At 38.3% G+C, this 27,017-nt stretch overlaps 1 protein-coding gene across 1 annotated transcript; it reads left to right on the top strand.

Moving 5' to 3' along the window:
- The first annotated feature begins 1,104 nt into the window (after positions 1-1,104).
- Positions 1,105-25,497, top strand: LOC127441501 (phosphatidylinositol 5-phosphate 4-kinase type-2 alpha-like). The gene is made up of 11 exons (XM_051699014.1): positions 1,105-1,992; positions 11,868-11,965; positions 12,090-12,186; positions 15,167-15,319; positions 15,401-15,547; positions 16,756-16,794; positions 18,450-18,548; positions 19,650-19,763; positions 19,974-20,226; positions 20,741-20,844; positions 22,141-25,497. The coding sequence occupies exons 1-11, from the start codon at positions 1,855-1,857 to the stop codon at positions 22,219-22,221; spliced, it is 1,323 nt and encodes a 440-aa protein (XP_051554974.1). The 5' UTR covers positions 1,105-1,854; the 3' UTR covers positions 22,222-25,497.
- Positions 25,498-27,017: the final 1,520 nt, after the last annotated feature.

Raw genomic sequence — 27,017 nt, 5'->3', positions numbered from 1 at the left:
CTGTTCGCAGCGTCAAGCAATTGTAGCACGTATTCACAATGTAATGCCAGAAGAGGGCAGTAAAACACAGATAAAGCCGCCATCGGGCAGTTCATAAAATCACAAGAACACGCATCTTGGCGCATTGAGAAACAGGGGCGGAACTAGAAGGGGGCGGCCCCCTGACAGAAGCCTGGCCACCCCATTGGCCATCCCTCCCAGCCGCACCTCTCTGTCCTAGGTGTCACTGTATCCACTCCTCTCCGTTCTTGTATCCAAGCGTAGCAACCCCACCCTCACCCCGCGGTCAGAGGATACAACACACGTACCAACCAAAGTGATTAGTGATTAAGATTAAATTGCATTGGAATGATCAGTGTAATTCTTGCATATGGCAAGTGTATTAAAGTTCAAAGTCATATTTTCGGCTTGCACTACTTATGTAACTAAAAATATTACTAAATACTAAGAAATACAGTAGTAGCCTACATTTAAAAAAGAATGATTAAAACATTTGTGAAAGGGTCTGCATTTTTAATTTCATAAAATCATGCTAGACTTCTGAATAGTTCTGTCATGATTATACCTGAGATGCATTCAAAGCTATGCAAAAAGATATATATATATATATATATATATATATATATATATATATATATATATATATATATATATATTAGGAATTGATTCGAGCTTTCGAGGTATCAATTTTTCCCTAACACAAGAAGAGGAAAAACAAAGAAGTGAATGCTTACATGCAATGCATATTTGAGGTTTTATCAATACGCACGTTTAGATTATGATCCCATACTAAACTATTATCCACCTGCACGTGGTGTAGACAAAATTAAGTATTTTAAGTCCCCGGCGCCTTCTGTTGTGTGTGGACTCATTTCGCAAAGATACGCGTAGCTTTCTTTTTTGAGGTTGAGCATAAAAAGCTCTCCTTGCTTCTATTATTCGCCAAACATTAATTGAGACACTTAATCCAATAGCACTGTATGAGTAGATCATGTCGTATTTCATCAGGGCTGCGTTTCCCAACAGCATCACAAACTTAAGTTGATCGTAGAGACCATTGGCATCAGTGGGTTCTACGATCTTCTTAGGCTAACGATGCTTTTGGGAAACGCAGCCCTGGTCAGTAGCTTAACGTGAAACGCAACATTTATGTGTCAGCGTGCTGAGAGCTGTCAGAGGGGCAGATGCTGCATTCAGGCGCAGTAGATGCTCAGATGCCCGGTCTTCGTCTCTCAACTTCAGCAGGACATTTTTCGTCGTTTCCTTTTTCGGTATAGTGCCTGGTTTTGATTAGTTTCGTCCGTCGTTGAGCGATTGTTAAGGATTTTTAAATACCACCATAACGGTTGTGAACGGCCATGATTTAAATGAGGCGGCACACCTTTACAGAGGAGTGGCGTGGAGTATTTGCATTCTGTATCGGAAGACGGTTCTTCTTTTTAATTATTGTTAGTAGTACATGCGATGTGTAGCCACACAATGGACAAGGATATTATTAATTTGAGCTTGTGGGATGCCTTGCCGAGCGAGCTAAAATTGTTGTTCGCACAGCTCTGTGTCTGTGTGTGTGAATGAGTACTAGCGCACACATCCAGCCAACTGTAACCTTCAAGCTAACGTCAATGACAGCTAGCAGTTAGCTGGTGTGCGTTGGTGGATAGAGGACTTCTGCGCGTTTTTCATCGCCCGTCAGCTGCGCGTTTGCAGAGGGGTGCATGAACATGCTGCATTAAAACAAGAAAGGAACGAATCGCATGTGAAGATCCAACAGGGCGCTGCTGATTCTGAACAGCTCTTGTCGAGACATCGCGCATAGTGCCACGCGCAAAGAGGGATTTCATTCATCCACTAAACATGGCCTCTTCAGTCAGCAACCTTGCTGCATCCATCGCCAGCAAAACCAAAAAGAAACACTTCGTGTCTCAGAAGGTGAAGTTGTTTCGGGCCAGCGACCCGCTCCTCAGCGTCTTGATGTGGGGAGTGAACCACTCGGTAAGGGTTACATTTTGTTACCGGTTTATGACACCAGCGATGCGCCCTCTGAGCGGATTGAAGGCTGGCGCATGTAACAGCCCTCTCGCTGCTTCTTGATCCTTCGAAAACGGTTGCATTGACGTCAATGTACGACTCTAAACATCGGAGGTATTTCTCCAGGCGCGACTTTGTTGCTGCCTCCGCGAGCTGGTGCGTTAAAATGATCGGATGAGAGAGGCTTTGGCACACTGTCGTAGTACTTGAGGACTCTGAATGGCTAGTAAAATGCTGTAGACAGTATTTAGGTCATTATTCCACGTCTATTGCGAGTGCTTAACGCTGTAAGAAAACTAAACTGATTTCTCGCGTTTAGTATTCACCAAATTATGTGCTATTTGCTATTTCTAAATCTTAAACAACAAGGTGCGTTTAAAGTATGCTTCCCCAGGGGGAATGGAAGATTTCCAGGTATCAGACAAGCCCTAATTGATCTCCTGGGAATCTCAACACCAGTGTCTGGGAGGTATTAGTTGGTCCCATAATGCACATGCATAAGAAGATGGGCAAAACTATTATTTGGTACCTCTATGTTGTGTGGAGGTACTAACCGAACAGTCGTATTGCACTTAGTAGCCAAGAAGTCAAAGATGTCAGATGTGTTGTTTTTTGCACTTTGCTGTATGCTATCAACAAGCCTCTCGATTACCATTTAAGAAGCTTTTAAATTATGTCTCCCTTTATCAGAAGTTTATCAGGAGTAATTAATGTTAGTGGCTATTATTGAGGTATCATGGAATGAAATGGCAATGTTATGTTATCCCCAAGGCAATGTCCATTGAAAATGCTGTAGAGGTCCACCGATAGTGGATTTTACCGATACCGATAACTAAGTTGGGCTGTACCTGCTGATAACCGATTAATCAACCGATAGTTTTTAAAATTGATACTGAATGAAAAAATAACACTCAAAGTAAAATAGTGCTGAACTTTATTACAAAAATAAACAGTACTGACTGAACCATGAAAATGTATTGTACTTGTTTAAATGAAATAAATATGTAAATATTAACATATATGAACTAATATTAGAATTTTAAAGTCAGCTGATTTTTAAATTGACGTTGTTTCTTTAGTCCACAAGAGGGTGAAATAAATACAGAAACCATACTACACCATTATATTATTGCATAGAACATTCCTATCCTGACTGTTAAATAAAGAGCATTTTATTTTCAACTAATATGCATAAAATAAATAAATAAATACGTTTTAGTTTGTCCATATTCTCAAATGTTAAGTCAAAAGTAAAATGAGGGGGGAAAACACTTCAATTGACAGTTCACATGGTGTTACACTTGCACTGATTCCTACTATTCCAGACTCAAGCTTCATAATAACAGCGAAATACCACATTGTTTTTATTCAGTACAGTTGTATGTAGAGTAGCAATATTCTCAGATACCAGTGGTATTCGGCTGAACTCGGTGGTGAAGCGGCTCAGACTATGAGCCCAGGCCAGGGGCTGTTCAAACAGATGGAACACAACAGACTGGAACTGAACATGAGGATCTCGAGACACATTTCCAAGTTGAACATCTATCCTGACAAAGAATTTAAACAATTCATTGCTTAATCTGAGAAACGCTTATAAGAGAGCAAGGCGCAATGGCCAAAGACCTCCACCAACTGTAAGGGGCTGTTCACACTGAACGCTTTTGCAACCATCCGTTTGTTTTTCTATGTAAACGCGTGCTAGACGAACATCTTTGTTTCCCTTTGTTTTTGTTTATTCAACATCTCATGCAGGAGTGCTGTTTTTTAGATGATGTGTCTAAAAAGAACTTTAAAAGCATATTGAGACAACTGCTTTCTGTTAAACTGTATTTGTTGCGCTGTGTCTAACTTTTTTTAGCGCAAAACGTGATCGATCTGAAGTCACCGTATTACAGTGATATAATTTTTATATTATATATATATATATATATATATATATATATTTTTTTTTATTGAAATCAGATGCATTTTTGATTTGTTTATATGTTTCTCTCGGCTGCATGAAGATATTAATTTGCTTTCTCATGACACTAGCTTTAAATATGCAACTTATCTAGCTAACGAATGCATAAACGTGACCAGCTGGATATAAATAGATGGTATTAGATGGTAACAATCGTGACATTTAAACATTTGGGTAGGACTTGCGTGTATTTTGTCACATTGTTCTAACCGCTTGAGGTTAGCTTTAATGTTAGCGTTCTCTCATCATTGTCAGCAAACATACTGCTGTTCTCTATTTATACAGCATCTAATCAACAAGTTAATTACTTTATAATGATATGACAATGTGTACTGTAGTGTATTGTATAATACCTTTTCATTGTTGATGTTTTAAATCCGCATCTGAAGTGTTCCGCTCCATGCAGAGTGTAGTCTCACGTGTCGAAACAAACATACAAGGCATCAGTGAAGTGATAGTTTTTATGCCGATAACCGATAGTTCCAGAAATCTGTTATCGGTGTCGATTAATCGACAAAACCGATACATCGGTGGACCTCAAAAATGCTGTTGTGCATTTTATAGTGGCATCTCATGCCACCAGACTTTGTAGGTCACATAATTCATCCCTAAACAGGACTTAAATGGAACATAAAATGTCATACTTTATTTTTTAAGGCCATTTGGCTGAATAATTTTATTCTTGTTTATGTCTTTATCTTGACCTAAAATAAGACCACTGTGTGCCAGTACACCACTTCTGGCAAAAGAGGTGCATCAGCTGTTAAAATAATTTAGTCCATTCAGTTTGTCGGAAGATGTACATATTAAACTAATGCTACTGTGCAAAATTCTTGGGCATATTAGATGTTTCACAAACACATCTGTCTTAAGATGTTTTTTTAAAAATATATATATCTTCTGCTTTGGTGTGAAAATAAGAAATTAAATTTTACATTTCCAAACGTTCCTTTTGCAAACAGAGTAGAATAGAAGAACAAGGAGTCCTGCAACATATATTATGACCACAAGAGCCCGGATCTCAACATCACTGAGTCAGTCTGGGATTACATGAAGAGACAGAAGCAACTGAGACAGCCTAAATAGATAGAAGAACTGTGACAAGTTCTCCAAGATGCTTGGAACAACCAATCTATGTGCAAGTGTACCTAGGATAATTGGTACTGTTCTAAAGTCAGGGTGAGAGGTTGTTATAATGACCCATTCAGGGTTGGAGAGTAACGGAATACGTGTAACGGGATTACGTATTCAAAACACAAAATATAAGTAACTGTATTCCACTACAATTACTGTTTAAATCATTGGTAATTAGAATACAGTTACATTCAAAAGTATTTTGATTACTGAAGAGATTACTTTGCATTTTATTGTCATTTGTTTCATTTAATATTTAGTCCTTTCAGATGGAAAACATTTATACATATCAATGATGCGATCCAAAGTGCATTTGAACAGCATTGAAACACTTTATTATGATGTGTTACATTCATACAAGCAGACAGAGAAGTAAGTTTGAAGTAAGTTTGGAGCAGAAGAAATAGAAATAAACCTTGTGTAAATTGTCAACTTTACGCTAAGCTAAAATGCTATTTCTAGCCGATAATATTTTTTTATCAAGAAAATTCACATTGGATCATAATTTCTTTTTTTCTAGTAAGACCTTTGATATTAGGGCAAAAATCATATTCTTGATAATAATTTTTGTATTGTTTTCCTATAAAAATATCTAAAAATCCTTAAAACAAGATCAATTTGAATTATCTTGTTTTAGAAACAACACTGCATAAGATATTTAGGTTTTTCAGAGAATGTATTTTAACATGTGTATTTTGTCTTACTGTACTGGCAGAGTTTTTATAGTCAAAACAAGTGAAAAAATCTACCAGTGCTGAAGAAGTAATCCAAAGTATTTAGAATACGTTTGTGGCAAGGAGGAGGGTGGGACCGGGCCTTGATGACGCACGCCCGGCCCCTAATCAGGCTAATCAAGCTGACGAGAGGGATAAAGGCCGCCGGAGGCAGGTCTTCCCCTCCTTCTTGGACCTGGGAGGGAGACAAGGGGAGGGAAAAACAAACAAAAAAAGAGAGGGAAAGGCCAACACGGAGCGACAGCGGGAGAGAGAGACAAAAAAACGTACTCGCCGGTTCTCTGATACGCCATAGCCTGGTCCTCGGTCACCCCTCCACCCTCTAGTGGATGACTCTAGTGGATGACAGCTGCTCCTCCCTGGGTGGATCGGAGGCAGTCCTCCGGCCCCTGGTGGACGGAACGCCCTGCCGCATTTTAGCAGCCGGTAGGGGTCTCCTCCGCCCCTGGCAGTGGCCCGACTGCTGCAGGCGGTCAGTAAGGAGCCCCTCCTCCCCTCACGGTCGGCGGTCGTTCCACCGCTTTTAGGCGGCCGGGCTCCTCTGTCCCCCGGTAGATGGCCGCGGCTGCTTCTTTGGGGTGGATGGTAGTGGCGAGGACTCTACTACGGCGCATCCTTCCTCCTTCCCGGGTTTCAGCACCAATGTAACAGGGTAAAAGGGAAAGGAAGAGGCGAGAACCGGCTTGACAATATAAATAATAATTTAATGATTAACTTAAAACAAAAACACACAAACATAAACGCATACAGGGCAGCTGCCTGTAGCTCTCTTTCTCCCGAACTGCCACCTCCGGTGGCCTTTATCCCTCTCGTCGTCTTGATTAGCCTGATCTGCCCTCCTCCTTGCCACAACGTTACTGACCTTGAATAATCTAACGGAATACGTTACAAATTACATTTTGCAGCATGTATTCTGTAATCTGTCGTGAAATACATTTCATGGACCCATTTTCTCATTAGTCCTGGAGACTCAAATACATGGAACAATATCTAAAACACTTTGGTATATTCTTGATTCCATCTTGGCTTCATTTCCATCTTAAAGGAATTTAAATTTTCTTTCACCAGTCATTGGATGTATGTGTTCATAATAAGGTGTCCATCCTTCATGTTTGACATGATTGGCAAACGGGAACTTTGGACCTCATAAATGCAGTGTTCAGGAATATCGCCTATGTTTTTTGCCTATTTTTGTAATTTAGGCCAATAGAGCCCCTCCCTTGACTACATATAGCCCACACCCTCTTTTTTTTTACATCAAGCATATCCTTGATGGTCCTTTTTTCCCGATTCATTCCCACTACTTACTTAATCACTGTATCTCAACTCTCTCATCTAATCCTCACCTCCTCTTCACTCTTTTCTCCCTTTATTATCCCTCCCATAGATTTTTCATTCTCTCATCCTCTTCTTCCATTCAGAATGGTCTCAGATAAGCTTTTTCAAGTTGCTTACATAACAGTCTCTGAGGTATAGCTGAAGTCTGAAGTGAAGGGACTAAAGAAGGCCCCTTTAATCATAGCAGGAATGAGAAATTGCCTTAACTAGGGACTGAAACGAAACTCACTCAGTCAGCCTCTTTTCTCAGCACATAAGGAACTACGCTGTCAGTTGCCGTTAATGTGAATTTGTAGTAGCACTGTGTTATGTAAACCGGTGATGAGCCTTATGTGCTGACAGATATTAGTCTGCTGAGAAAACAGGCTCCAGTGATGCTATTATTTCAGATCTTGAAATGCAATAAAAGGAAGTATAAAATTGCATGTAATGATACTGTATCCCAGCGCACATGTTCCCCATGATTGATTAATCTCAATGGCTTTATCTAAATGAAATTGTACATTGATTATGTAACCAAGTGTAAAGAGGGTGTGGGGGTACAAAGCTACTATACTACATACCATCTATATCTGGATATAATTACATGGATGCATTCCATACTAGAGGATAATCAGGTTACATATTTCTTAACATGGTTATCAGTGTATTAAAGGGATAGATAGACCCCAAAAAGGAAAATTCTGTCATCAGTTATTCAACCTTATGTTGTTCCAAACCTGCATGACCAAATGTACCAGCACATTTTCTACGAAGAACAAATGGATGTGAGGTCATTCAGAACAAATTTTGGCCAAAAGAAGGTGTTTCTGAGTTTGTTTCTGTGCTTCGTAACAGTTCGCCAGCTCAAACTTTCAGGAAAATTTCTTACCAGCTTTTAACACCTTAGTGCCTTTGGTCCACATCATCGGTAGGTGTGACCTGGAGCTCCACCTGCTTTGAGGCTGACAACTAATTCCTGATCAGTCATTTATGATCAGTCAACATAAACCAACACACTCTCACTGAGAAATCGTACGGATTCGTATGAGTTGGCTAAATCATTTGAATTTGTATGAGTTGAGTCGTACTAATTCATACTACTTTTACACAAGCCAATCAGGTGTCTCCTTCTAAAACACAACAATTACTTTCTTCGGTCATACATAACATATTCTTTTCTGCTTCAGATCATGCTTCGGAACTCTACTCTAAGGTTAGGTTTAGATATGGGGTTTGGGTAAGGGCATAAAATTAAGAAGCATGTACACATTTACATTTAGTCATTTAGCAGATGGGACCACAGGCGTTGCTCATTTATAGACCGCAGAGAGTGAGTTGGAGCATAGACACGAGAAGTGAATTGAAGAGGGTGCGGTTCCATTGGCTGTCCTGAAAGCCAGAGTCAGTGCCTTGTATTTGATGCGGGCAGCTACAGGTAGCCAGTGGAGTGAAATCAAGAATGGGGTGACATGAGCCCTTTTTGGCTGATTGAAGACCAGACGTGTTGCTGCATTCTGCATTCTGTTGCTGGCTTAATTGTGTTAGCTGGAAAGCCAGTCAACAGAGCATTGCAATAGTCCAGTCTTGAAATGACCATAGCTTGGACCAGGAGCTGTGTAGCATATTCAGACAGGAAAGGTCTGATTTTCCTGATGTTGTAAAGTGCGAATCTGCGAGACTGTGCGGTTGATGAGATGTGTGCAGTGAAATTAAGCTGGTCATCTACCACCACTTCAAGGTTCCAGGCTGTTCTGGTTGGTGTTAGTGTAGTTGAACCAAGATTAATAGTGAGGTTGTGGTCAACAGATGGGTTGGCTGGGATCACAAGGTGTTCTGTCTTGGGAAGGTTGAGCTGAAGGTGTCATTCGTTCATCCAGGCCGAAATATCCGAGAGGCAGGCAGAGATATGAGCTGAGACAGTAGGGTCGTTAGGCTGGAACGACAGGTAGACCTGTGTATCATCTGCGTTGCAGTGGTAGGAAAATCCATGTGCCTCAATGACTGCTCCGAGTGATGTGTACATCAAGAAGAGGAGGGGTTCAAACACTGATCCTTGAGGATCACAGATTGTCTGACACACGGAACTTTTTATTACTTCTGCATTAAACATCTGTGGATTTGTCAACAAATGGTACAAATTCAAATGAACTAGTGATGTTTAATTCATGAACAAATCAGCTTTTTTGAACAAATCTTTTAAGTGAACGAATCGTTCTCGTTCACCTCCATACACTGACTCATATTTCTCGTTCACTGACATGTCTCCCATTCAAAGCCAATGAGCTCTACTGCTATTCATGCCTGTAAAGACTGACTATAGCACGAGCTTATAGCATTCGAGTGCAGGCTGTGAGACAGCATATCATTGGTTCGACCTGCTGCACGAATACGCCCCTTCACTGAATTAGTGCTAGTCGGTCATTTGAGTCTGAACGAGATGAGAAGTGTTTCATAAACGAACTGAACTATAAAGACAAGTTTATAGGTGTGCACGAAACATTATCCCCAATTTATGAATGTGTAAATATAACTTAAGACCATACAGTTAAAATGACATGAATTACGAATGGAAATGGTTGGTTGTGCTAGCTTTTGATGTACAGTGTAAGATATTATTATTATTTGTCTGTGTCTTGGTAAAAGATAAGCCCAGTATTTGATGCGGGTTGGTGCTGTTTTGGCAGCACGAGGGGGACCTACACAATATTAGGCAGGTGGTTTTAATGTTGTGGCTGATCGGTGTATGGTCAATGAACAAATATTTTTGGTGAACGTAATCAAAAGATTAGAGTCAGTAAAATTATAATAAATCACCACCACTAATACAAATAAGCTCACGCGATTTCATACGAATGAGCCACCTTGTACAAATTTGTATGATATCGGGTTGACATAATCACCGGTGTGTTATTAGCGAGCTGGTGCAAATTTGCCTACATTTACCCACATTCCAAGAACATGTCATACGATGTTTTTGTTAAATTAATCTACAGAAGGAATAAAATATACTCAAGTACCCTTAAGTGCCCATTCATTCATGGCACCTTTTCACTTGCATTGTGAGGACCTACTGAGCTAAAATATTCTTTGAAAAATCTTAATTTGTGTTCTGCAGAAGAAAGTCATACACATCTGGGATGCCAGGAGGGTGAGTAAATCATGAGAGAATTATCATTTTTGGGTGAACTATTCCTTTAGCACAAAAGGAGATGTTAGGCAGAATTTTAGTTTAAATCACCATTCACTTCCTTTGCATCTCTTTTTCCATAAAATGAAAGTAAAAGGTGACTGATAATGTCAGTCCCTAACATACTGCCTAACATTTACTGTTGTGTTCCATGGAAGGAAAAAAATCATACCGGTTTGGAACAAAATGCTGGTGAGTTAGTGATGACAGAAATGTCATTTTTGGGGTAAACTATCCCATTTAGTTTTACTTTTTCATTGTGATTTCATCAGGTTTAGCTCACTGTGGGAATTATCATGAGTATGTGTTAAGCTATGCGTTGAAAATGGACCATTGTGACATGACAATTTATTCCAGTGTTGCCTTTAGTTCATGCAAGAAATTTAGATATTTAGAATCACATCGCACCTACTGTATAAAGAGTAGATGGGGTGTGTGTGTTTGTGTTGAACAGCTTGGGCTAGTTGACCGTGGCTTGTCCTTTCCCGTTTTCAGCTGCTGCTGTTTCAGTGCTGCTTTTAGTGAACCTGCTGCCCTCTCCCCCGTCTGTCTCTTTCTTTCTCTATTTCCTCTTTCTCTTTTTTGCATTTTAGACTACAGGTTAGCTTTGCATCTTCTCTGTAATATTATGTTTTCATGCAGAATTAGACAGTTGAAAATGGTGGTTAGTAGATCAGGGTTTCCAAATTACTCTGTTGATCAGCACATTATCTTATACGTAAATCGTACATGGACATATTTGGTTTCAGAAACTATTGCCTATTTTACATACAATTTAGTCATCTCTTTTAAATAACAAAGCACAGTATTTTTTATTGAGTGAAATGCTTCTTAAAAGACAGGACGGCACCACCTGATGCGGCAGGGACAGATGGAGGCACAGGAAAATGCACCGAAATAACTCTCTGCATACGCACAACACCTCATAGTGTGTTTTTATGAGATAGAAAAGGAGTGTCAAATAAACAGGTTCGATTCCACCATGAAGGACTAACAAGCATTTTGAACACTAACAGAAATATTTTTGCACTGTACTTTATTCAGTTAATGTCACTATTGAAACGGACTTGCATAAATGTGCAGCCATGCATGTGGTATTGCCCCTGACAGGCTACTAACTTGTATTAAATTATGTAGTACACTAAATAAGGAAGTGGACAGTCCAGCCAAATAAGTAATGCTTAACCTGTTGGTACAGACAGCACTGTCTTTCATTACTGCTGTTGTTAGTGAAATTATGTTGTTTCTTGGCAGTAGTCCAGCAGTGCACCACATTTTGAGAAATGGCCCCTGTGCTGCAGATAGTGCTCTGTAAATTAGAAAAATATTTTATTTATTTACTTGGAGCAGGTCCAGAGGCCTTTCTGTTGTATTGCAGAGCTGATATGAATACATTTTTTGATGTACTTCAGCTGTGATATCATTTTAGAATTTGGTGTGATTTGAGTGAATTGCTCTTTCCTTTTTTGTACGATTGCCTTGTTCTGTTGCTTGCTTGCAGATAAATGAACTTGGTCACATCCAAATTCCTGTTATGCTAATGCCTGATGACTTCAAAGCCAACTCTAAGATCAAGGTGGACAATCACCTCTTCAACAAGTAAGAGAGCCTGACTTGAGATGATATTGTTAAAATTAGAATGATCATCTTGTTTTGTATGTATGTGTTCATTGCTTTGCTTTCGTCAGTGATTGGCTTTTGCACCTTTTTTCTACTTACAAAGAGAGAACATGCCAAGCCATTTCAAGTTTAAGGAGTACTGTCCCCTAGTCTTCCGCAATCTGAGGGAGAAGTTCTCCATCGATGATCAGGAATATCAGGTATCTAAGTGCTTAAATATTAAAAAAAATGTCCCCTAAGGTCTACTTTTAAAGTAAATTACGATTTTCTTTTTATTATCTGTGCATATTTTAACCTTTAAATATTTAGCCTTTGAATAAAACGTTTATGCTGTGCCTTGAAAAACAAATGACCCTATCTTTCAATAAGTCTCTTTGCAAAGTCCACATTTCTTTGTGACAGGGTACCAAAAATCCACACTAAGATGCGACACACAAACATTAAAGATCGGACTGAAATAATTAGTCTGATCTCATGAAAATATTGTGACTGTGGCGGCATTGTTGCAAAATTACATTAAGTGGTTTATACACATTGTGGCAGTTCCGGGGTGAAAATGTCCACCGTGTGGTGCTAAAAGTGTGTTAAAGATTTTTTTTGTTGTGGATTTTCTCCCCATTTCTCCTCAATTTGAAATGCCCAATTCCCAGTGCGCTTGAAGTCCTTGTGGTGGCGTAGCGACTCACCTCAATCTGGGTGGCGGAGGATGAATTTCAATTGCCTCTGCGTCTGAGACAATCAGTCCACACATCTTATCACGTGGCTTGTTGAGCGCATTACTGCGGAGACCTAGCGCGTGTGGCGGCTCATGCTATTCTCCGCGGCAAACACGCACAACTCACCACGCGCCCCACCAAGAGCGAGAACCACATTATAGCGACCACAAGGAGGTTAACCCAACTTGACTCTACCCACCCTAGCAACTGGGCCAATTGGTTGCTTAGGAAGCCTGACTGGAGTCACTCAGCACGCCCTGGATTCGAACTTGCGACTCCAGGTGTAGCAGTCAGCGTCTTTGTTTGCTGAGCTACCCAGGCCCCCAACAGATGAGGTTTTTAAGGTTAATAGTGTATCGAATTTTAAATCAACATAATCTACCTCCCTACCCTAAAGGTGGTTGCACACCGGACGAGAATCACCATGCCACTTCATGGCTACGACATGGCGCAGGTATCAAACATAGGGCATGTCAATGCGGTTCAGGTGGAAGACGGTACACACAAAAGTTACCAAGGTTTTTGCTTTCTTCGAGAATGAACAACACTAGAGTAAATAATCAGTGTCCATTGCTAATGATTTGGGTTGAATTAAATGGAAAATATGTGAGTTGCGCTCCGTGGTGCGGCAGAAATTTGAGCTGCCACCGGAGTCGTAGCTTGGCGCCGCCGACAGATGCTGAGCGGCAGCAGTGTGTGTACCTTCATTGAACAGCTGTTTTGAATTTTAGAATGCGCCATGTCGTCCGCCAGATGTGTCCAGTGTGCAACCCCCTTAAACATAAACCTAACTGGTAGTGTCATAAAAAGCAAATGTGAGATGAAAAATAGATGAGATTTTGAAAGTTAATTCTCTGTTGAGTTTTAAATTAACAAACATCATTTCGTGATGCTTCTATGACACTTTTGGTTTAAGTGTTGACTCACCTGATCTTTGGGACTCATACCCCAGTCCTTTGCATCACAAGTGCAATGCTTCATCAGTTGATGTACCATGCAAATTGACCATGCTTGAATAAGCTTGCAAATGTAGTTGTTAATGTTGTAATGCAAACATTAAAATGTATCACCTTACAAGTAATACACTATGGTAATAGTGTAGATGTCACAAGATAACATTGTGGGAGGAACAGGGCGAAATTAAAACGTGTTTATGAAATGATAAGCTGATGGTTTTACTGGTGATTTGTGTGAAAGTGAATAAAAGTCTTACATTTTTTATGTCAAAAGTGTTTATTTCACCAGGAAACTGATACATACAACAAGCCATGTAAAAATCATCTTGCAAAATGTAGATATAGTAACGTGATTCTATTAAATAAGGTTGGAAATAATCAGGGAACTTATAAGCGTAGTGTTTCTGATCACCAGTTAGGCATAACTAAAATGTAAATATAGACACTCATGTGTTGATGCATTTATTGTGTGCAACTTTGTTTCAATAAATATTAATTTTGGACTGGGGAGGATGTTTTGATTTCTTAAAGTTACTGTGTGTTTATATAGTACTGTGCATCAAGATCTTATATCTCAAAAGATAAAATACATTTTCATTCCTCATCATATGAACCCTTAAATTAAAAAATTAAGCTGTCTTTGATTTCTTAGTTTATATGAACCAGTGTAGTTTTATCCTAAATTGTTAAGTAAACTGCAGTAATAATACATTTTATTTTCTACAGCAAACATCAAATTATAAGATCTTTCAGGCTTAGAAGACCTTGCTAGAAATGCTATATGCAGAAAATTGTTTATTGAATTTGGCCTATTTCCCAGAAAGCCTCAATACTACACTTACACTACTGTTGAGCCAGCACTGTGATCAAAGGAATCAGCATTTACCTTTTCGCTGAAGTGAAAGCACAGTTTTAGCACCATATTGCATTTGTCTTTAACTGTCTCCAGGTGACTTCCATAAAACCTCAAATCAATAAAGGCATCCAATATAAATATCTACAAAATAAATTTAACTTTGCATAGCTGTGAAGATATTTTAACAGCTTTGAACATAAGTAAAATAAATAATAACACACAGTACAACAGCTACACACAGAGTATGATGATAGAGGCAAACCACAGAGGCCTCATATTTTTGGCAACTGGACTGAAGATCACCTTGAAGCACAGAAAAATCACTTTACTTTTGCTTGTTTGGTAATGCAATTTGTTTAATGCAAATTCACATCTTTCTGCACTATACGCTATTATGTTATCATTCCTTCTCACATTTTCTGTTGCTATAGAAAGAAAGACAAGGCGCTTTGCCATCCGAATGTGCAAAATCTGTGAGATTCAATAAAAGAAGTGTCCAGACTGTACAGTCTGGCATTCCAGGCTGACTGCAGACTGCAGTCTAGGAGCAGTGCCAGCATTGGCTTTGCACCGTTTTATGGGAGCAATGTAGTGCTAGCTTGTCTGGTGTTAGCAGTGTGCAATCCTTCACTGTTCTTTCCTCCTGTGGCAGAACTCTCTGACACGCAGGGCCCCAATTCCCAGTGACGCTCAGGGCCGCAGTGGAGCTCGTTTCCACACCTCATACAACAAGAGATATCTCATCAAGATCATCACCAGTGAGGATGTAGCCGAGATGCACAACATTCTGAAGAAGTACCACCAGGTAGAGGGAAAAACTATTTCTAGCCTAAAATGATCTTCACATGCAGTGAGCTGAAGGATTTTTTGTATTTGTCCCCTGTAGTATATAGTGGAGTGCCATGGCAACACGCTGCTCCCTCAGTTTCTGGGCATGTATCGCCTCACTGTGGATGGAGATGAGACCTACATGATCGTCACTCGCAATGTTTTTAGCCACCGGCTGCCTGTTTACAAAAAATATGATCTAAAGGTGAGTGATGACAGACAAAAATGCTCTATATAATTCAACAGCTTATGAATGTGTTATGAACCTAGACCTTTTAGCTGAAAGGGATAGTTCACCCAAAAATGAAATTTTGTCATCACTCACCCTCATGTTGTTCCAAACCCATATGTCTTTCTTCTGTGGAACACAAAAGGTGATTTTAGGCAGAATATTAGCCTCAATCGCCATTCACTTTCAGTGAATGGAAAAAAGATGCGAAGGACTTGTGACGCAAATCTTGTCATCAGCAGAGTGCTCGAGTACTGAACGTGTGCAGCCCAATTTTTCTAACCGCGCATCTTTGAACACACAGACTGCGCATGCCCCTGGAAATATTTGCATGAATTACTCGGTCCGCAAGGTAGAAATACTCACATTTGAGCCGTTGCTGTCACGAACAAATGCTAGAAGATGTAATCGCCGGTAAAGAACAGGAGAAAATACAAAAACAGCAACAGTGGATGTGGATGTGCACGTCAAGAGCGTGTGTGTGAGGAGGTCTGGAGGAACCTGCATTTGTATAACTCGAGTCTGAAGGGATATAAGGACATCTCTATGGGTCTAAACTCCTGATGAGAAATAGTTCAGTGTCTTATAACAGTCGTAGCGCACATGCGCCAAACGCACGCGAATGCGCGCACAGTCAAAAGTGCCCAAACTATTTCCTATGAAGGGCCAAAAATCTAACTTGATTGAGGGCCGTGGGCTGAAAATAAATGTTGCATTATTTCAAACTGTATTATATTAAAATATAAAAGTTGCAGTGGTTCCCCTACTTTGTAATTTCATAATATAAAAAACATTACTCTTCAATCTGCTTAACTATTGCAATGAATAGCTGCTCAATAACATGTGTTTTTTGTTCATCCTTCAATTGTTTTCCTCTTATCATATATATGGCAAGGTGGGCCAAATCTAAGGTCATCACAGGCCACCTTTGGCCCACGGGTCCTGGTTTGGGCATTTCTGGAGGATACATTGACAGGCTCGCGTTCAACTTGACACTGAGCGTTCCTGTCAAATTCAAAGTTTACTTTGGGCTTGAGGCTAACATTCTGCCTAACATCTCCTTTCGTGTTCTAAAAAAGAAAGTCATACGGGGTTCGAAAAACATGAGGGTGAGTAAAGGATTCCAGAATTTCAGTTTTAATAACAAATGTATTTAAATTTTTTTCTCTGAACAACTTTTTTAGGGATCCACAGTGGCCAGAGAGGCTAGTGACAAAGAAAAGGTAAAATTAAATTTCCAACTTTCATTTTTTTTTTTTTTTTATCATGTGAAGAAAGCATAGAACTTTTGATGAGGGGATGAACTTTTGAAGGAGGTTTACATGTTAAAAATGTTTTAATTATTATTATTATAATCTGTGCTCTTTTTCAATTCAGTTTGCTTGAATTCTTTTGCTTCAGGGTATGGAAAATTGCACTTTATAGTCTAGTGGTGTCAATTTGAAACTAAGTACCTTAATATGTTCCTTACATTTTAGATAGCACTTTTCTAGTCGCTAAGTGCTTTACATAGTATTGAGGGTCTCTCATCAACCACTACCAGTGTTCAGCATCCACCTGGATGATGCGACGGCAGCCATAGTGCACTAGGAAGCCATGATGAATAGGGGCCAGTAGGCAAAGTTGGCCAGGACACCAGGGTTACAACCTTACTCTTTATGAGAATTGTCCTGGGATTTTTAATGATCACAGAGAGTCAGGACCTCAATTTAACATCTCATTCGAAAGACGTTGTCTATAGTGTCCCTGTCACTATACTGGGGCATTAGGACCCACACAGACTGCAGGGTGAGCACCCCCTGTGGGCACCTATTCCAGCAGCAACCATAGTTTTCCCTAGGAGGTCGCCCATCCAGGTACTAGCCAGGCTCAACCCTGCTTAGCTGCAGTGGGTAACCAGGTGAGAGCTACAGGGTGTTATGCTGCTGGGATCCCCTACCTTAGTATCCCTTATATGGTGATATCCCATATTGCTTTACACCGTAATTTAAGTGCACCTATCTCTGCATGTAAAGAGTGAGGTGCTAACACAAACCATTGCAAATAATTAATCAAAGATTGACAGATGATAATGGAATCAGAATGTAAATGTGATTGGCCAGACTGAAATGGGTTTCAGAAAAAAACAAAATTGCCGACAGGAACTTTTGATGGTTGGATTACACTTGGAACTAAATGTATTGAATATATTGATTTAATGTGTGAAAACTGCAGAAAAATATATAGCATTTTGTAACATTCTCTCACATTAGGCAAACCTGATCTTGTGTTTTTCTCATACCTATGTACATATGAAGGGCATGTGAATGATTTGCATGTATATTCTTTTTTTTCTATATGCATGTTAATCTTGCTGGCATGATGGATTAATTCTTTATTGATTTATTTCTCCTCCATTGAGATCTATTCTAATGCTGTATATGATACTCTCTGGCAAATATTAACAGCTGTATATTTGTAAATATGTGTCATATACAGACTAGATTTTATTGTCTTTCACTGGATTTTATGCAATTTTTCCAGTTTTTCTAAACTGTGATTACCTAAACATTCTTCTGTGATATTTTGTTTCTTCACTTGTTGTTTACTGTATAACAGCCATGCTATCAATCGATTTTATATCACTCTGTACTTTCTGTGTGTTCCTTTTGATGCATGCAATTGGTGAAACTTCCATCTCTTTGTATTTAAGAAATTTTCACCACATTCTGAAAGCTTTACATGTTGAACATATGTCTTTATGAAATTGAGTGTTCTCACCCTTTTGAATAACTAAATACAAAAAGATTTTCCCAAAGATATCATGAAAACGTTTCAGCTCGTCACCTCCGCAAACTGATCAGTGGGTGCTTGCATCTTCCTTCCCTTTTCTTGGCAGCCACGCCAACCTGAGGAGGGGGCTCCATCCAAATCTCGCATGAGCCAAAAGCTACAAACCATCCGGATTGCCACACGCTTTTACTGCGCCATAAAACACGTAAGGACACATCAGCAAAGAACTGTGCCATATTGCTCTGTTCTTCTTCAACATGCACCACCCCACATTTTGCCTCAGCAAAGCACTGTTCCCTCTGGATCCCTCAAGGGACCATAGACCTGAGGCCAGTGATGGTGCTTTATGATGTCCTGTTCCAGAAATAACATCATCGACTATCTCTGCTGGAATTCCAAAAAGAACTGGAAGAGTAGTGTGTCATTATTTTAATTTAAGTGTGTTCTGCTGAGCCAGTGGGGTTTTTCATTATTTTATATAGCTTCAACTGAGCATCTGAATTTTCTTTTAGTTTGGATTGAACACAACAATTCATCCTTTGCTTCAGGAATCATTTCAGGTTTGATGATTCTTGAGGGAGCTGTCCTGTTTGATGTTTAGTTCTTCAGAAAGATGTTATCCATATAGAGCAAAGTTATGTTTGGATGTCACCCTGGTTAAATATTGTGCTATTGATTTGATGTTTGTTAAAATAATTGCGTGCTATACAGATGTACATATAGTCAAATATTTTTTAACAAATCTAATGCATGAAAATCAAATCCATGAGTTAAGCTTGATCCTAACTGTACACTTTGGTTTGTAATCACTGATCTTTGTGTAAGGGGGCATTTAGGTTTAATCACTGTAATTATTATAAATGTGGTAATTGTTGACTATAATCATGAAACGTAAATCACACACTGTTACATTGAGTGTCCACATGAGGCAGTCTGCTTGAAATTACAACAGACATCATCTGTAATATTCTTTTTTTGAGCTCACGTAGTGATATGAGAACATATTCTAATTTGTTCTGTGTGGGTAGGGCATAACAGCATTAGGCCATCACTGGCCAGGCTGTATTTATTTTTGAACACTGAATTGATTGTAGAATAATATAAAAGAAAGCTGATGAAAACAAGATGAAACATTATTATTTTTGAAACATTATGACACATTGATTATGTCAATCATAGAGAATCATATTAACAAATCAAAATGATAAAATCAGAATTTATGATATTGTATGTTAATGACAATGCATTCCATAAAGTAAAAAATAGAGCTTAAATTTACTTTAACACTTTTTTCCAATGTGAACAGACCAAGGAGCTTCCAACTTACAAAGACAATGACTTCATCAGTGATGGCCAGAAGATCCACATAGATGAGGAGAACAAGAAAATGTTCCTGGAGAAGCTGAAGAACGACGTAGAGGTCTGCATGTAATTCTATCCAAAAGTTTGTGTACCGCTACTCATCCATTGAGAATTCTCTCCCGAACTGTTTAATCAAATTGGATCATTAAACTCTTATTCAAACATACCTATTCACCCTAATCACCCCTATGTGCCATTCAACTGTGTCTAATTATAAAGAATGGTTTAGCGCTTGATGACTTAAAAAGGATAAAAAATGTGTTGACAGTTCCTTGCCCAGCTGAAGCTGATGGACTACAGTATGCTGGTGGGGATCCATGATGTGGAGCGAGGGGAGCAGGAGCAGCCCGAGGAGGAGAGTGAAGACAATGACGCTGGGGAGGAGGAGGGGACAGAAAGTGACGGAGGGGCCACCGGCTCCCCACCAGATAGCCCCAGTAACACACTAGACAGCAGTAGGCCTCTGGGCCCAGGAGAGTTTGACCCCACCATTGATGTGTATGCCATCAAGAGCCATGAAAGTGAGTAGCTTTCCAGCTAGAACTAAATTAATTATTTTAGTTTGGTCACTCATGTGTAGAAGCTTTCTTTTAATTTGACAGAATTGATGTCTCAGTAATACTTCTTCATAACATATAATTAGTTTATTACATTTTCTGAAGAAAATGTAAGGGTTTTTGCACGTTAAACTCACTGCCATATCGTTAGGGCGTTGTTAGGTGGTTACCAAGGTGTTTGGATGGATTTTTAGTGTGTTGCTGTGCGGTTGCTACTAGGGTGTTCTTTGTAGTCAAAAGAGTCCAAAAAGTGTCCCTCCTTCAAAGTCTATTTTTCAACCATAAAAAATTGCCCTTACTAAAGGGCCTTACTGTATTTCCATTAAGTATGTGTTACAATGAATTGTAAAGAAGTACTATACATTTAGCCATATAGATATATGTAAAATTGCACATTGGAAATCCATGGGTTTCTGTAAAACTGTCACTTCATTCCAGTTCTAGCTTGCATTAAAAATGTAGCTTTTCTCCCCTACAGGTGCTCCTAAAAAAGAGATCTACTTCATGGCAGTAATTGACATCCTCACTCTGTATGATGCCAAGAAGAAAGCAGCCCATGCAGCAAAGACAGTCAAACACGGGGTAAGAAACACAATTGTTATTCTTCAAAGAGTGAATTCCATTCGAAAGTGAGTGTGCCTATGTCCTACTCACTCTGAAGGACTGAGCACTTGCGTGCATTTCCACTTTATTTTGAATCTAAAAGTTACTTTTGATATAACATTGCTGTTAAAATTGTTGTGGCAGATTAACCTTAAATATTGCTTCTTTATGTCAAATATACTGTATTTTCAATCTGCATACTGTGTCTCTGTATACCGTTTGGGCAGAATAAACAAACATGTAAGGAATATTTTTTACTGTTGGGTTTATGAGAGCAACTGAGGGTTTTAAAATCCCAGATAACATCTTAAATTTACCTCAGGTTTCAGAATGAATTGTGAGAATGCAACAGCTAGAATAATGTTACTGTAAACATCAAAATTACGTCCAAAAAGTGACCATCGCTTGTACCCTTCGCCAATGGCTTTTTGAAGGGCTCTTCGTGAAGGAATTCAGGTGCTCACTTTCGTTTGGAATGACCCTTCAAGTAGCGTCTCCTTCCTTCTGCAGACAGATCACACTGTGAATTTGGCAACAAAAGTCGAACGTTTTGTTGCTGAAATCGGTCTGTGCTTAGTGAAATTCAAATCACTGCCCCTACTGGCCGAAGATGGAAGTATTGGGCAGGTATCAGGCCTGTGTGAGTTTCAGTTTCTGGGTGATGTCCACAAAGTGGTGCCAAAAGCAAGTTGTATTTTTAGTTGTCGATGAAATACAGTCAGTCAACAGGAATGCATATTTTATATTCTGTATTTACATATATATTTACATATTTTAACTCTACCCCCTTACCTAAACCCCAACCCTAAACCTAACTGTTAGTGGGGTAAAATTTTATTTTAGAGCAAAAATGCAACCTTTGAATCATGCTCACCATTGTTTAACTGAATGCGAGTACTTCCTAGTTCCCTCAAGACAAGAACGCGTGTTTTGGGGGGGATGCTCGCGCAACGCGCTACAAGTAGCGTTATATAGGGAAATGGATTCATACTTGAATTGATGCAAAAATGTCTGTTGAGGAATGCCTCTTGTTAGTAATTCGACTGAATGGGGTTGGTTTCAGGTCACATTAACTTTAGGAAGCAACATGTCGATTTCCCATGTGAATATGTTGCCCCGCAGTGCCAGAAATGCTGTTTGCAAAATGAATTTACAAATACTTAATTCCCCTAAATGCTAGTGCTTAATTAGTGCCAGGTTTACTCAGAATATACACATGTTGGAGGGTGTAAAACCGTTTTTGGTCCTTTCCCTAACTATCATTTGTTTCCCCAGGCAGGGGCAGAGATCTCAACAGTTAACCCCGAGCAATATTCAAAGCGATTTTATGATTTCATCACCACCATCCTGTCCTAACTGCTGCCTAAGGTGGGAATGAGGCGGTGGATGCAGTGAAAATGAAGAGAAACAGGTGGTCACGTGCTCTGCTGGAAAAAGTTTCTCTCCCGCTTGTCATGAGGATCACGCTTGACATCTATCAAGATCTTTTTTGTTTACAGTCTCTTTTTCTTCTCTGTTATTTATTCTTTTTTGGTAGGTTTATGGCTCTGTCATTAATAAGGGATGCGTTTGATATAGTAATGTGTCATATATACCATTTTGTACCTTGTTTTGGATGTTGTTGATTGAGAAATCGAGTGATGTTGTTTGTGCCCAGCTACGTGGTATAATTATCAGACTGGAATTCTCAAAGCTGCTTATTTTTTTTACCCTTATATTTTCTGCAAATATTTTTTTTTTCTAAATTAAAATGTCCAGTTTAAAATAAAATAGTTCAAACATATGTCTATCTATAAAGTAAATTGGCCCTGAAAAATTTTTATGAGAGTAAGAATAGACTTGAAGGAGATGTTGCGCTCAAACTAATCAAAATAATTTGGCTTCAGGTGCGTTGAGCCAAAAAGAGTGAGTCAAAAATCAAAAGTTGCTAACCGCACACTGAATTGCAAAACAGAGTGAAAAGGGTCTAGCAAAAAGATATAACTTTATTGGATGCAAATTTAATAAAGTTATATCTTTTCGCTAGACCCTTTTCAGTCTGTTTTGCAATTCGATGAGAGCAAGAATACAAATTAATTGGAGCATAAATTTTTTAAAGTTTAGCACTATTGCAACACTTTAGCTGCAGGCAGTACCTTTAAATCAGATACATTTTTTCTATCTGTTTACTAAGCGTATGTAACAGTGGGTTTAAAAGGATGCAACTCCAGGTTCAACTGCAGAATTCATAGTTAAGCTCCAATCAGCCAATTCGATTTAGATTAGCTGCCTGCTGTGCAGTGTAATGACTTGCACAGGAGCTCAATATTTGCAGTTGACTCCGATAATGTTTATCAAAAAACCTTTTGTCTAGCCACTGTTTTTGCACATGAAAACGATTCTAGTTTTACCACTGACTCAAAGAGGGACAAGCAATAGTAGTGATTCATAGAATGTGTTAAGCACCTGATGGGTTACATGTGCATTGCCACTTTTGTATCCCTAGAGAAAGGACAAAACATTGCCTATTTTATGTCGTTTAGCTGTTGATTAGAGAACATATTATGACATTGAAGCATATTTTGTACCTCCCTTTTTTACAGTAATTTGCAAGTTTACAATGGGCCATTCTCTAAGTGAGAGAATGTAGTTGTGCTGGCGCTATTTTGATGCTTGAATCTGTGTACCGTGTTTTTAGCTGCACTGTAAAGAGGGAGAGAATGCTGCCTAAATCTAGGTCTTACTGTTGATATTTCTCTCTCTCTCTCATCATTGTTGAAACTTTGTGTGATCCCAGAGACCTTTAGTATTATATATATATATATATATATATATATATGAGAGATAGATAGATATTGTGATATTTCTTCTTCTGGATTATTGTTTGCAAAATAATCCTAAATATTCTACTGTATGTGTTGAAATGTTGACATATATACACTGTGCGAGGGTGTGCCTTTTTTACTCTGAATTATTTAATTTTGTATTTGAATAATTTTTTAAAAGGAAAAGTATGAAAAATATTATTTTCTAAAAAGGGAGAGGTGAATAGGATGAATCCTAAGGTGGATTTGCTGTTCCTGCTGTAAATATGCAAGGTCTTATCTGCTTGCAATATTTTCATTGAGTGTTGCTGTCATAAATGTACAAACATTGTAAAATCGAATTAGTTGACCTTACTTAGATTTTTCAATTTTTCTAAGTAAAGATACTTATTTGGCTCAAGTAAACTGAACTTAATTTTTTAAGTAATGTTAACTTGTTACAAGTAAGCTTAACTCGTCTATGATTAAAGTATCATTGTTTTGATTTAATTGTTTAAATTGGGTTATAACATGTTTTATACAGTATAAGGGAAATTACCATATGGTACACTGGACTCTACTCAGTAATTCTTGGTGCACATAAATCTGCACTTTTGTAAAGTACAATTGAGTAAAGAAGAATAGATCAGTTTAACAGGCTCCAAGTTCACCAGAGGTAACACTAATCACCCTTATGGTGACTTCACAAAAATCTCAATTATCAACCAGCTACAACAAAACAACAACTATAGTCATAAGAATTAAAACTAAATACATTTTTAAATAAAACTTTTATTATTTTACTACGAGTTCCCTTGTTTTGACCAAACAAACATAATTTATTCAAGCGCAAGGGTTTATGGGTATTGCACACAGCGGCAAATTTTTACTTGATAATTTTGAGTTAGTAGTACTTGAAGCTAACGTATAAAAAACTTATTTATTTGAGTTATGATTCCAAAATGTGACATTTCAAGTAATTTTTAATTAGGGCACTTAAATATTTTTATTAATGACAACTTTAGTATTTAGAGAGTAATGGTACCTTAATTAAAACTAGTAAGAATAGTAAAAACTTAAGATTAAGTTGAGTAAACTATTTTTATATAATTTGAGAATACTATTAGTATTTACAGTGAAGACTCAAATTTCCCTGTTAACAGCTTCAGTAACTGAACTAAAATGATCAAGTTTGCCATAGATCAGTTTGATTCTCTGTTGTGATAGCTAAAGTTATTTTTTGTTTGAAACTGTTTGAGACTGATGGTGATATCAGATATTTGTTGCTATATTAGAATTTCTGCCCTATCATTTACAAACAAACAAAGATTATGAGCAATGTCAGTTTTAGGACAACTTTCAGTGGAAGTCTTGGCGTGTAACTCAGCACAAGAGGCTTTATTAACACGTAATCCTGTCTTGTTCCCTCTTGGTCCTCATGAATTTGATGTCTGTATAGCCCATTTGAATCTTGAAGACACAGTGGAGATGAAAGCTCATTTCTATGGGCCTTGATCCAAAAATCTCTTTTCGCATTGTCTCAAATTGTATACAGTATGAAGTTCTGATCTCATGTGGTGTAATTTGTAAAACCTAAACATCCTTCCATGTTGATGGTGCAATGTGAGTTTGATACTTGGGTAAATATTTGAGGAAGAGAGAAAAAAGTGGAAAAAGGAAATGTGAACCCTGTCAAAGGAAAATATAATCAGTTGTCAGTCTACTTGTCTTAACTGTTGTTACTTATGTCATGAAAGTGTGCTGCTCTTGTGTGTATGTGCTGTAGCCTAAAAATATTTAAGAGCACTCTGTCCCATAAGCATTGCTCAATAAAATGATGCTTTGCTCAGCTTGGTCAATGTTTGTAATGTTCATGAATTATCTTAAATTCTTACCTACACAAGACACCATTATATGCAAGGTGCTATTAAAAGTGATAATAATTAACAATTACACTGTAATTACTTACACAACACTCCACAATAAAACATTTAAAAGACTGGGCTGCATTACACGCATACAGCCAGACGAGGGTGTATCGCTTTTCTTTATTGTTTTTTGAAAAAGCAATGTGGCACTAAATCCGTGAAACGTTTCCCATAAGACTGATATCTTATGGCGTATTTATTTTCAGTTATCCTTTTTAAATCAACATGGAAAGCAGTACAGAATAGTTTTGTCTCTGGACGTGTCATTTTTGTTTGTCAGAACTGTCCGAAAAGGTCATTAACCAAGTAGCTAGATTAATTACAGCTGTGCCGGAAAAATCACGCTTTCATATAACACTTATGTTAAATCTTATTATTATTACTGTCATATTTTTTTCTTCACTATCCACGTTGCTGATAATCAACAAGACATAGCCTACTCGAAAAAGGTTCACATAAGCACAAATGCGCTAGAAGATATTGGGCGATTGATTGCATTTAAACTGAATATCATTGAAATGACATTGTCCGCACGTCAGGAGCAACTTAAACAATTAACAAGTTTGCGCCTCATGGCTGTGTGGTCAACTTCAAAGCATTTTAACAAAGACAAGTGTATTTTTCTTAAGTTATTCTGTGTTTCTTTTGAAATAAATGCATAGCCCTAACGTTAAAAAAAAAAAAAAAAAAAAGAAAAAGAAATACTACATAGCCTATATATTCCGATTTGTCGTAGTAAGCCGCAAATTCAAGCGTGCAAGCGTCCTATAGGCCAGTGGATTGTTATTCAATAGACAAGAGTTTATTAATGCAACTATTTTTTTTTTTTTCAGTGGTAATTTGGCCAGTTGTTCTGTTGAAATAATTCAGTTGAATAATTGGGAAATTTTTTTTTTTTTTTTTTTTGTATCAAATTTACGCTTTTTTTATTATGAGATCGAAATAGGCTCTGCTGTTCATTGCTTTAGCTACTTAATGTTTATGTACATTTTCAGTGTGGATTTTTGTTCAGTGGCGGTCGGACATGAAAGGGCCCTTTAGTCTGTAAGTGCTAGTAGGTTAGTAAGAGCGTCTGACATGACATAGAACTTCCTCAACTGTGTACAGACAGCACAAGTTGCTTTTATACATACATACATACATACATACATATATTATTATTATTATACTTAATGAGTAGTTGCATTTGCAGTAGTTAAAGTATTGCTTTCCTTTATCATTTATTTAAACGTAGCGGTCTCATGAACATATTTTTTGAGGATACTACTTCCAATTCATTATTTTTTATTTGAACTATTTATGGTCAGATGTATTGCTCAGACTGACACAGGGGTCATGGCAAAAATATGTCCTTGTTCTTTAATGTAGGCTAATTGTTAGCGATCTTACAAGTTCACCAACACAGCATTCCGCTTTCCAAAGCCACCATTTATGAAAAAAA

The sequence above is a fragment of the Myxocyprinus asiaticus genome, chromosome 5 (assembly GCF_019703515.2).
Source record: "Myxocyprinus asiaticus isolate MX2 ecotype Aquarium Trade chromosome 5, UBuf_Myxa_2, whole genome shotgun sequence".
NCBI lineage: Eukaryota > Metazoa > Chordata > Actinopteri > Cypriniformes > Catostomidae > Myxocyprinus > Myxocyprinus asiaticus.
Note: the sequence above shows the minus strand (reverse complement) of the source record. Positions and strands in the feature narration are given on the sequence as shown.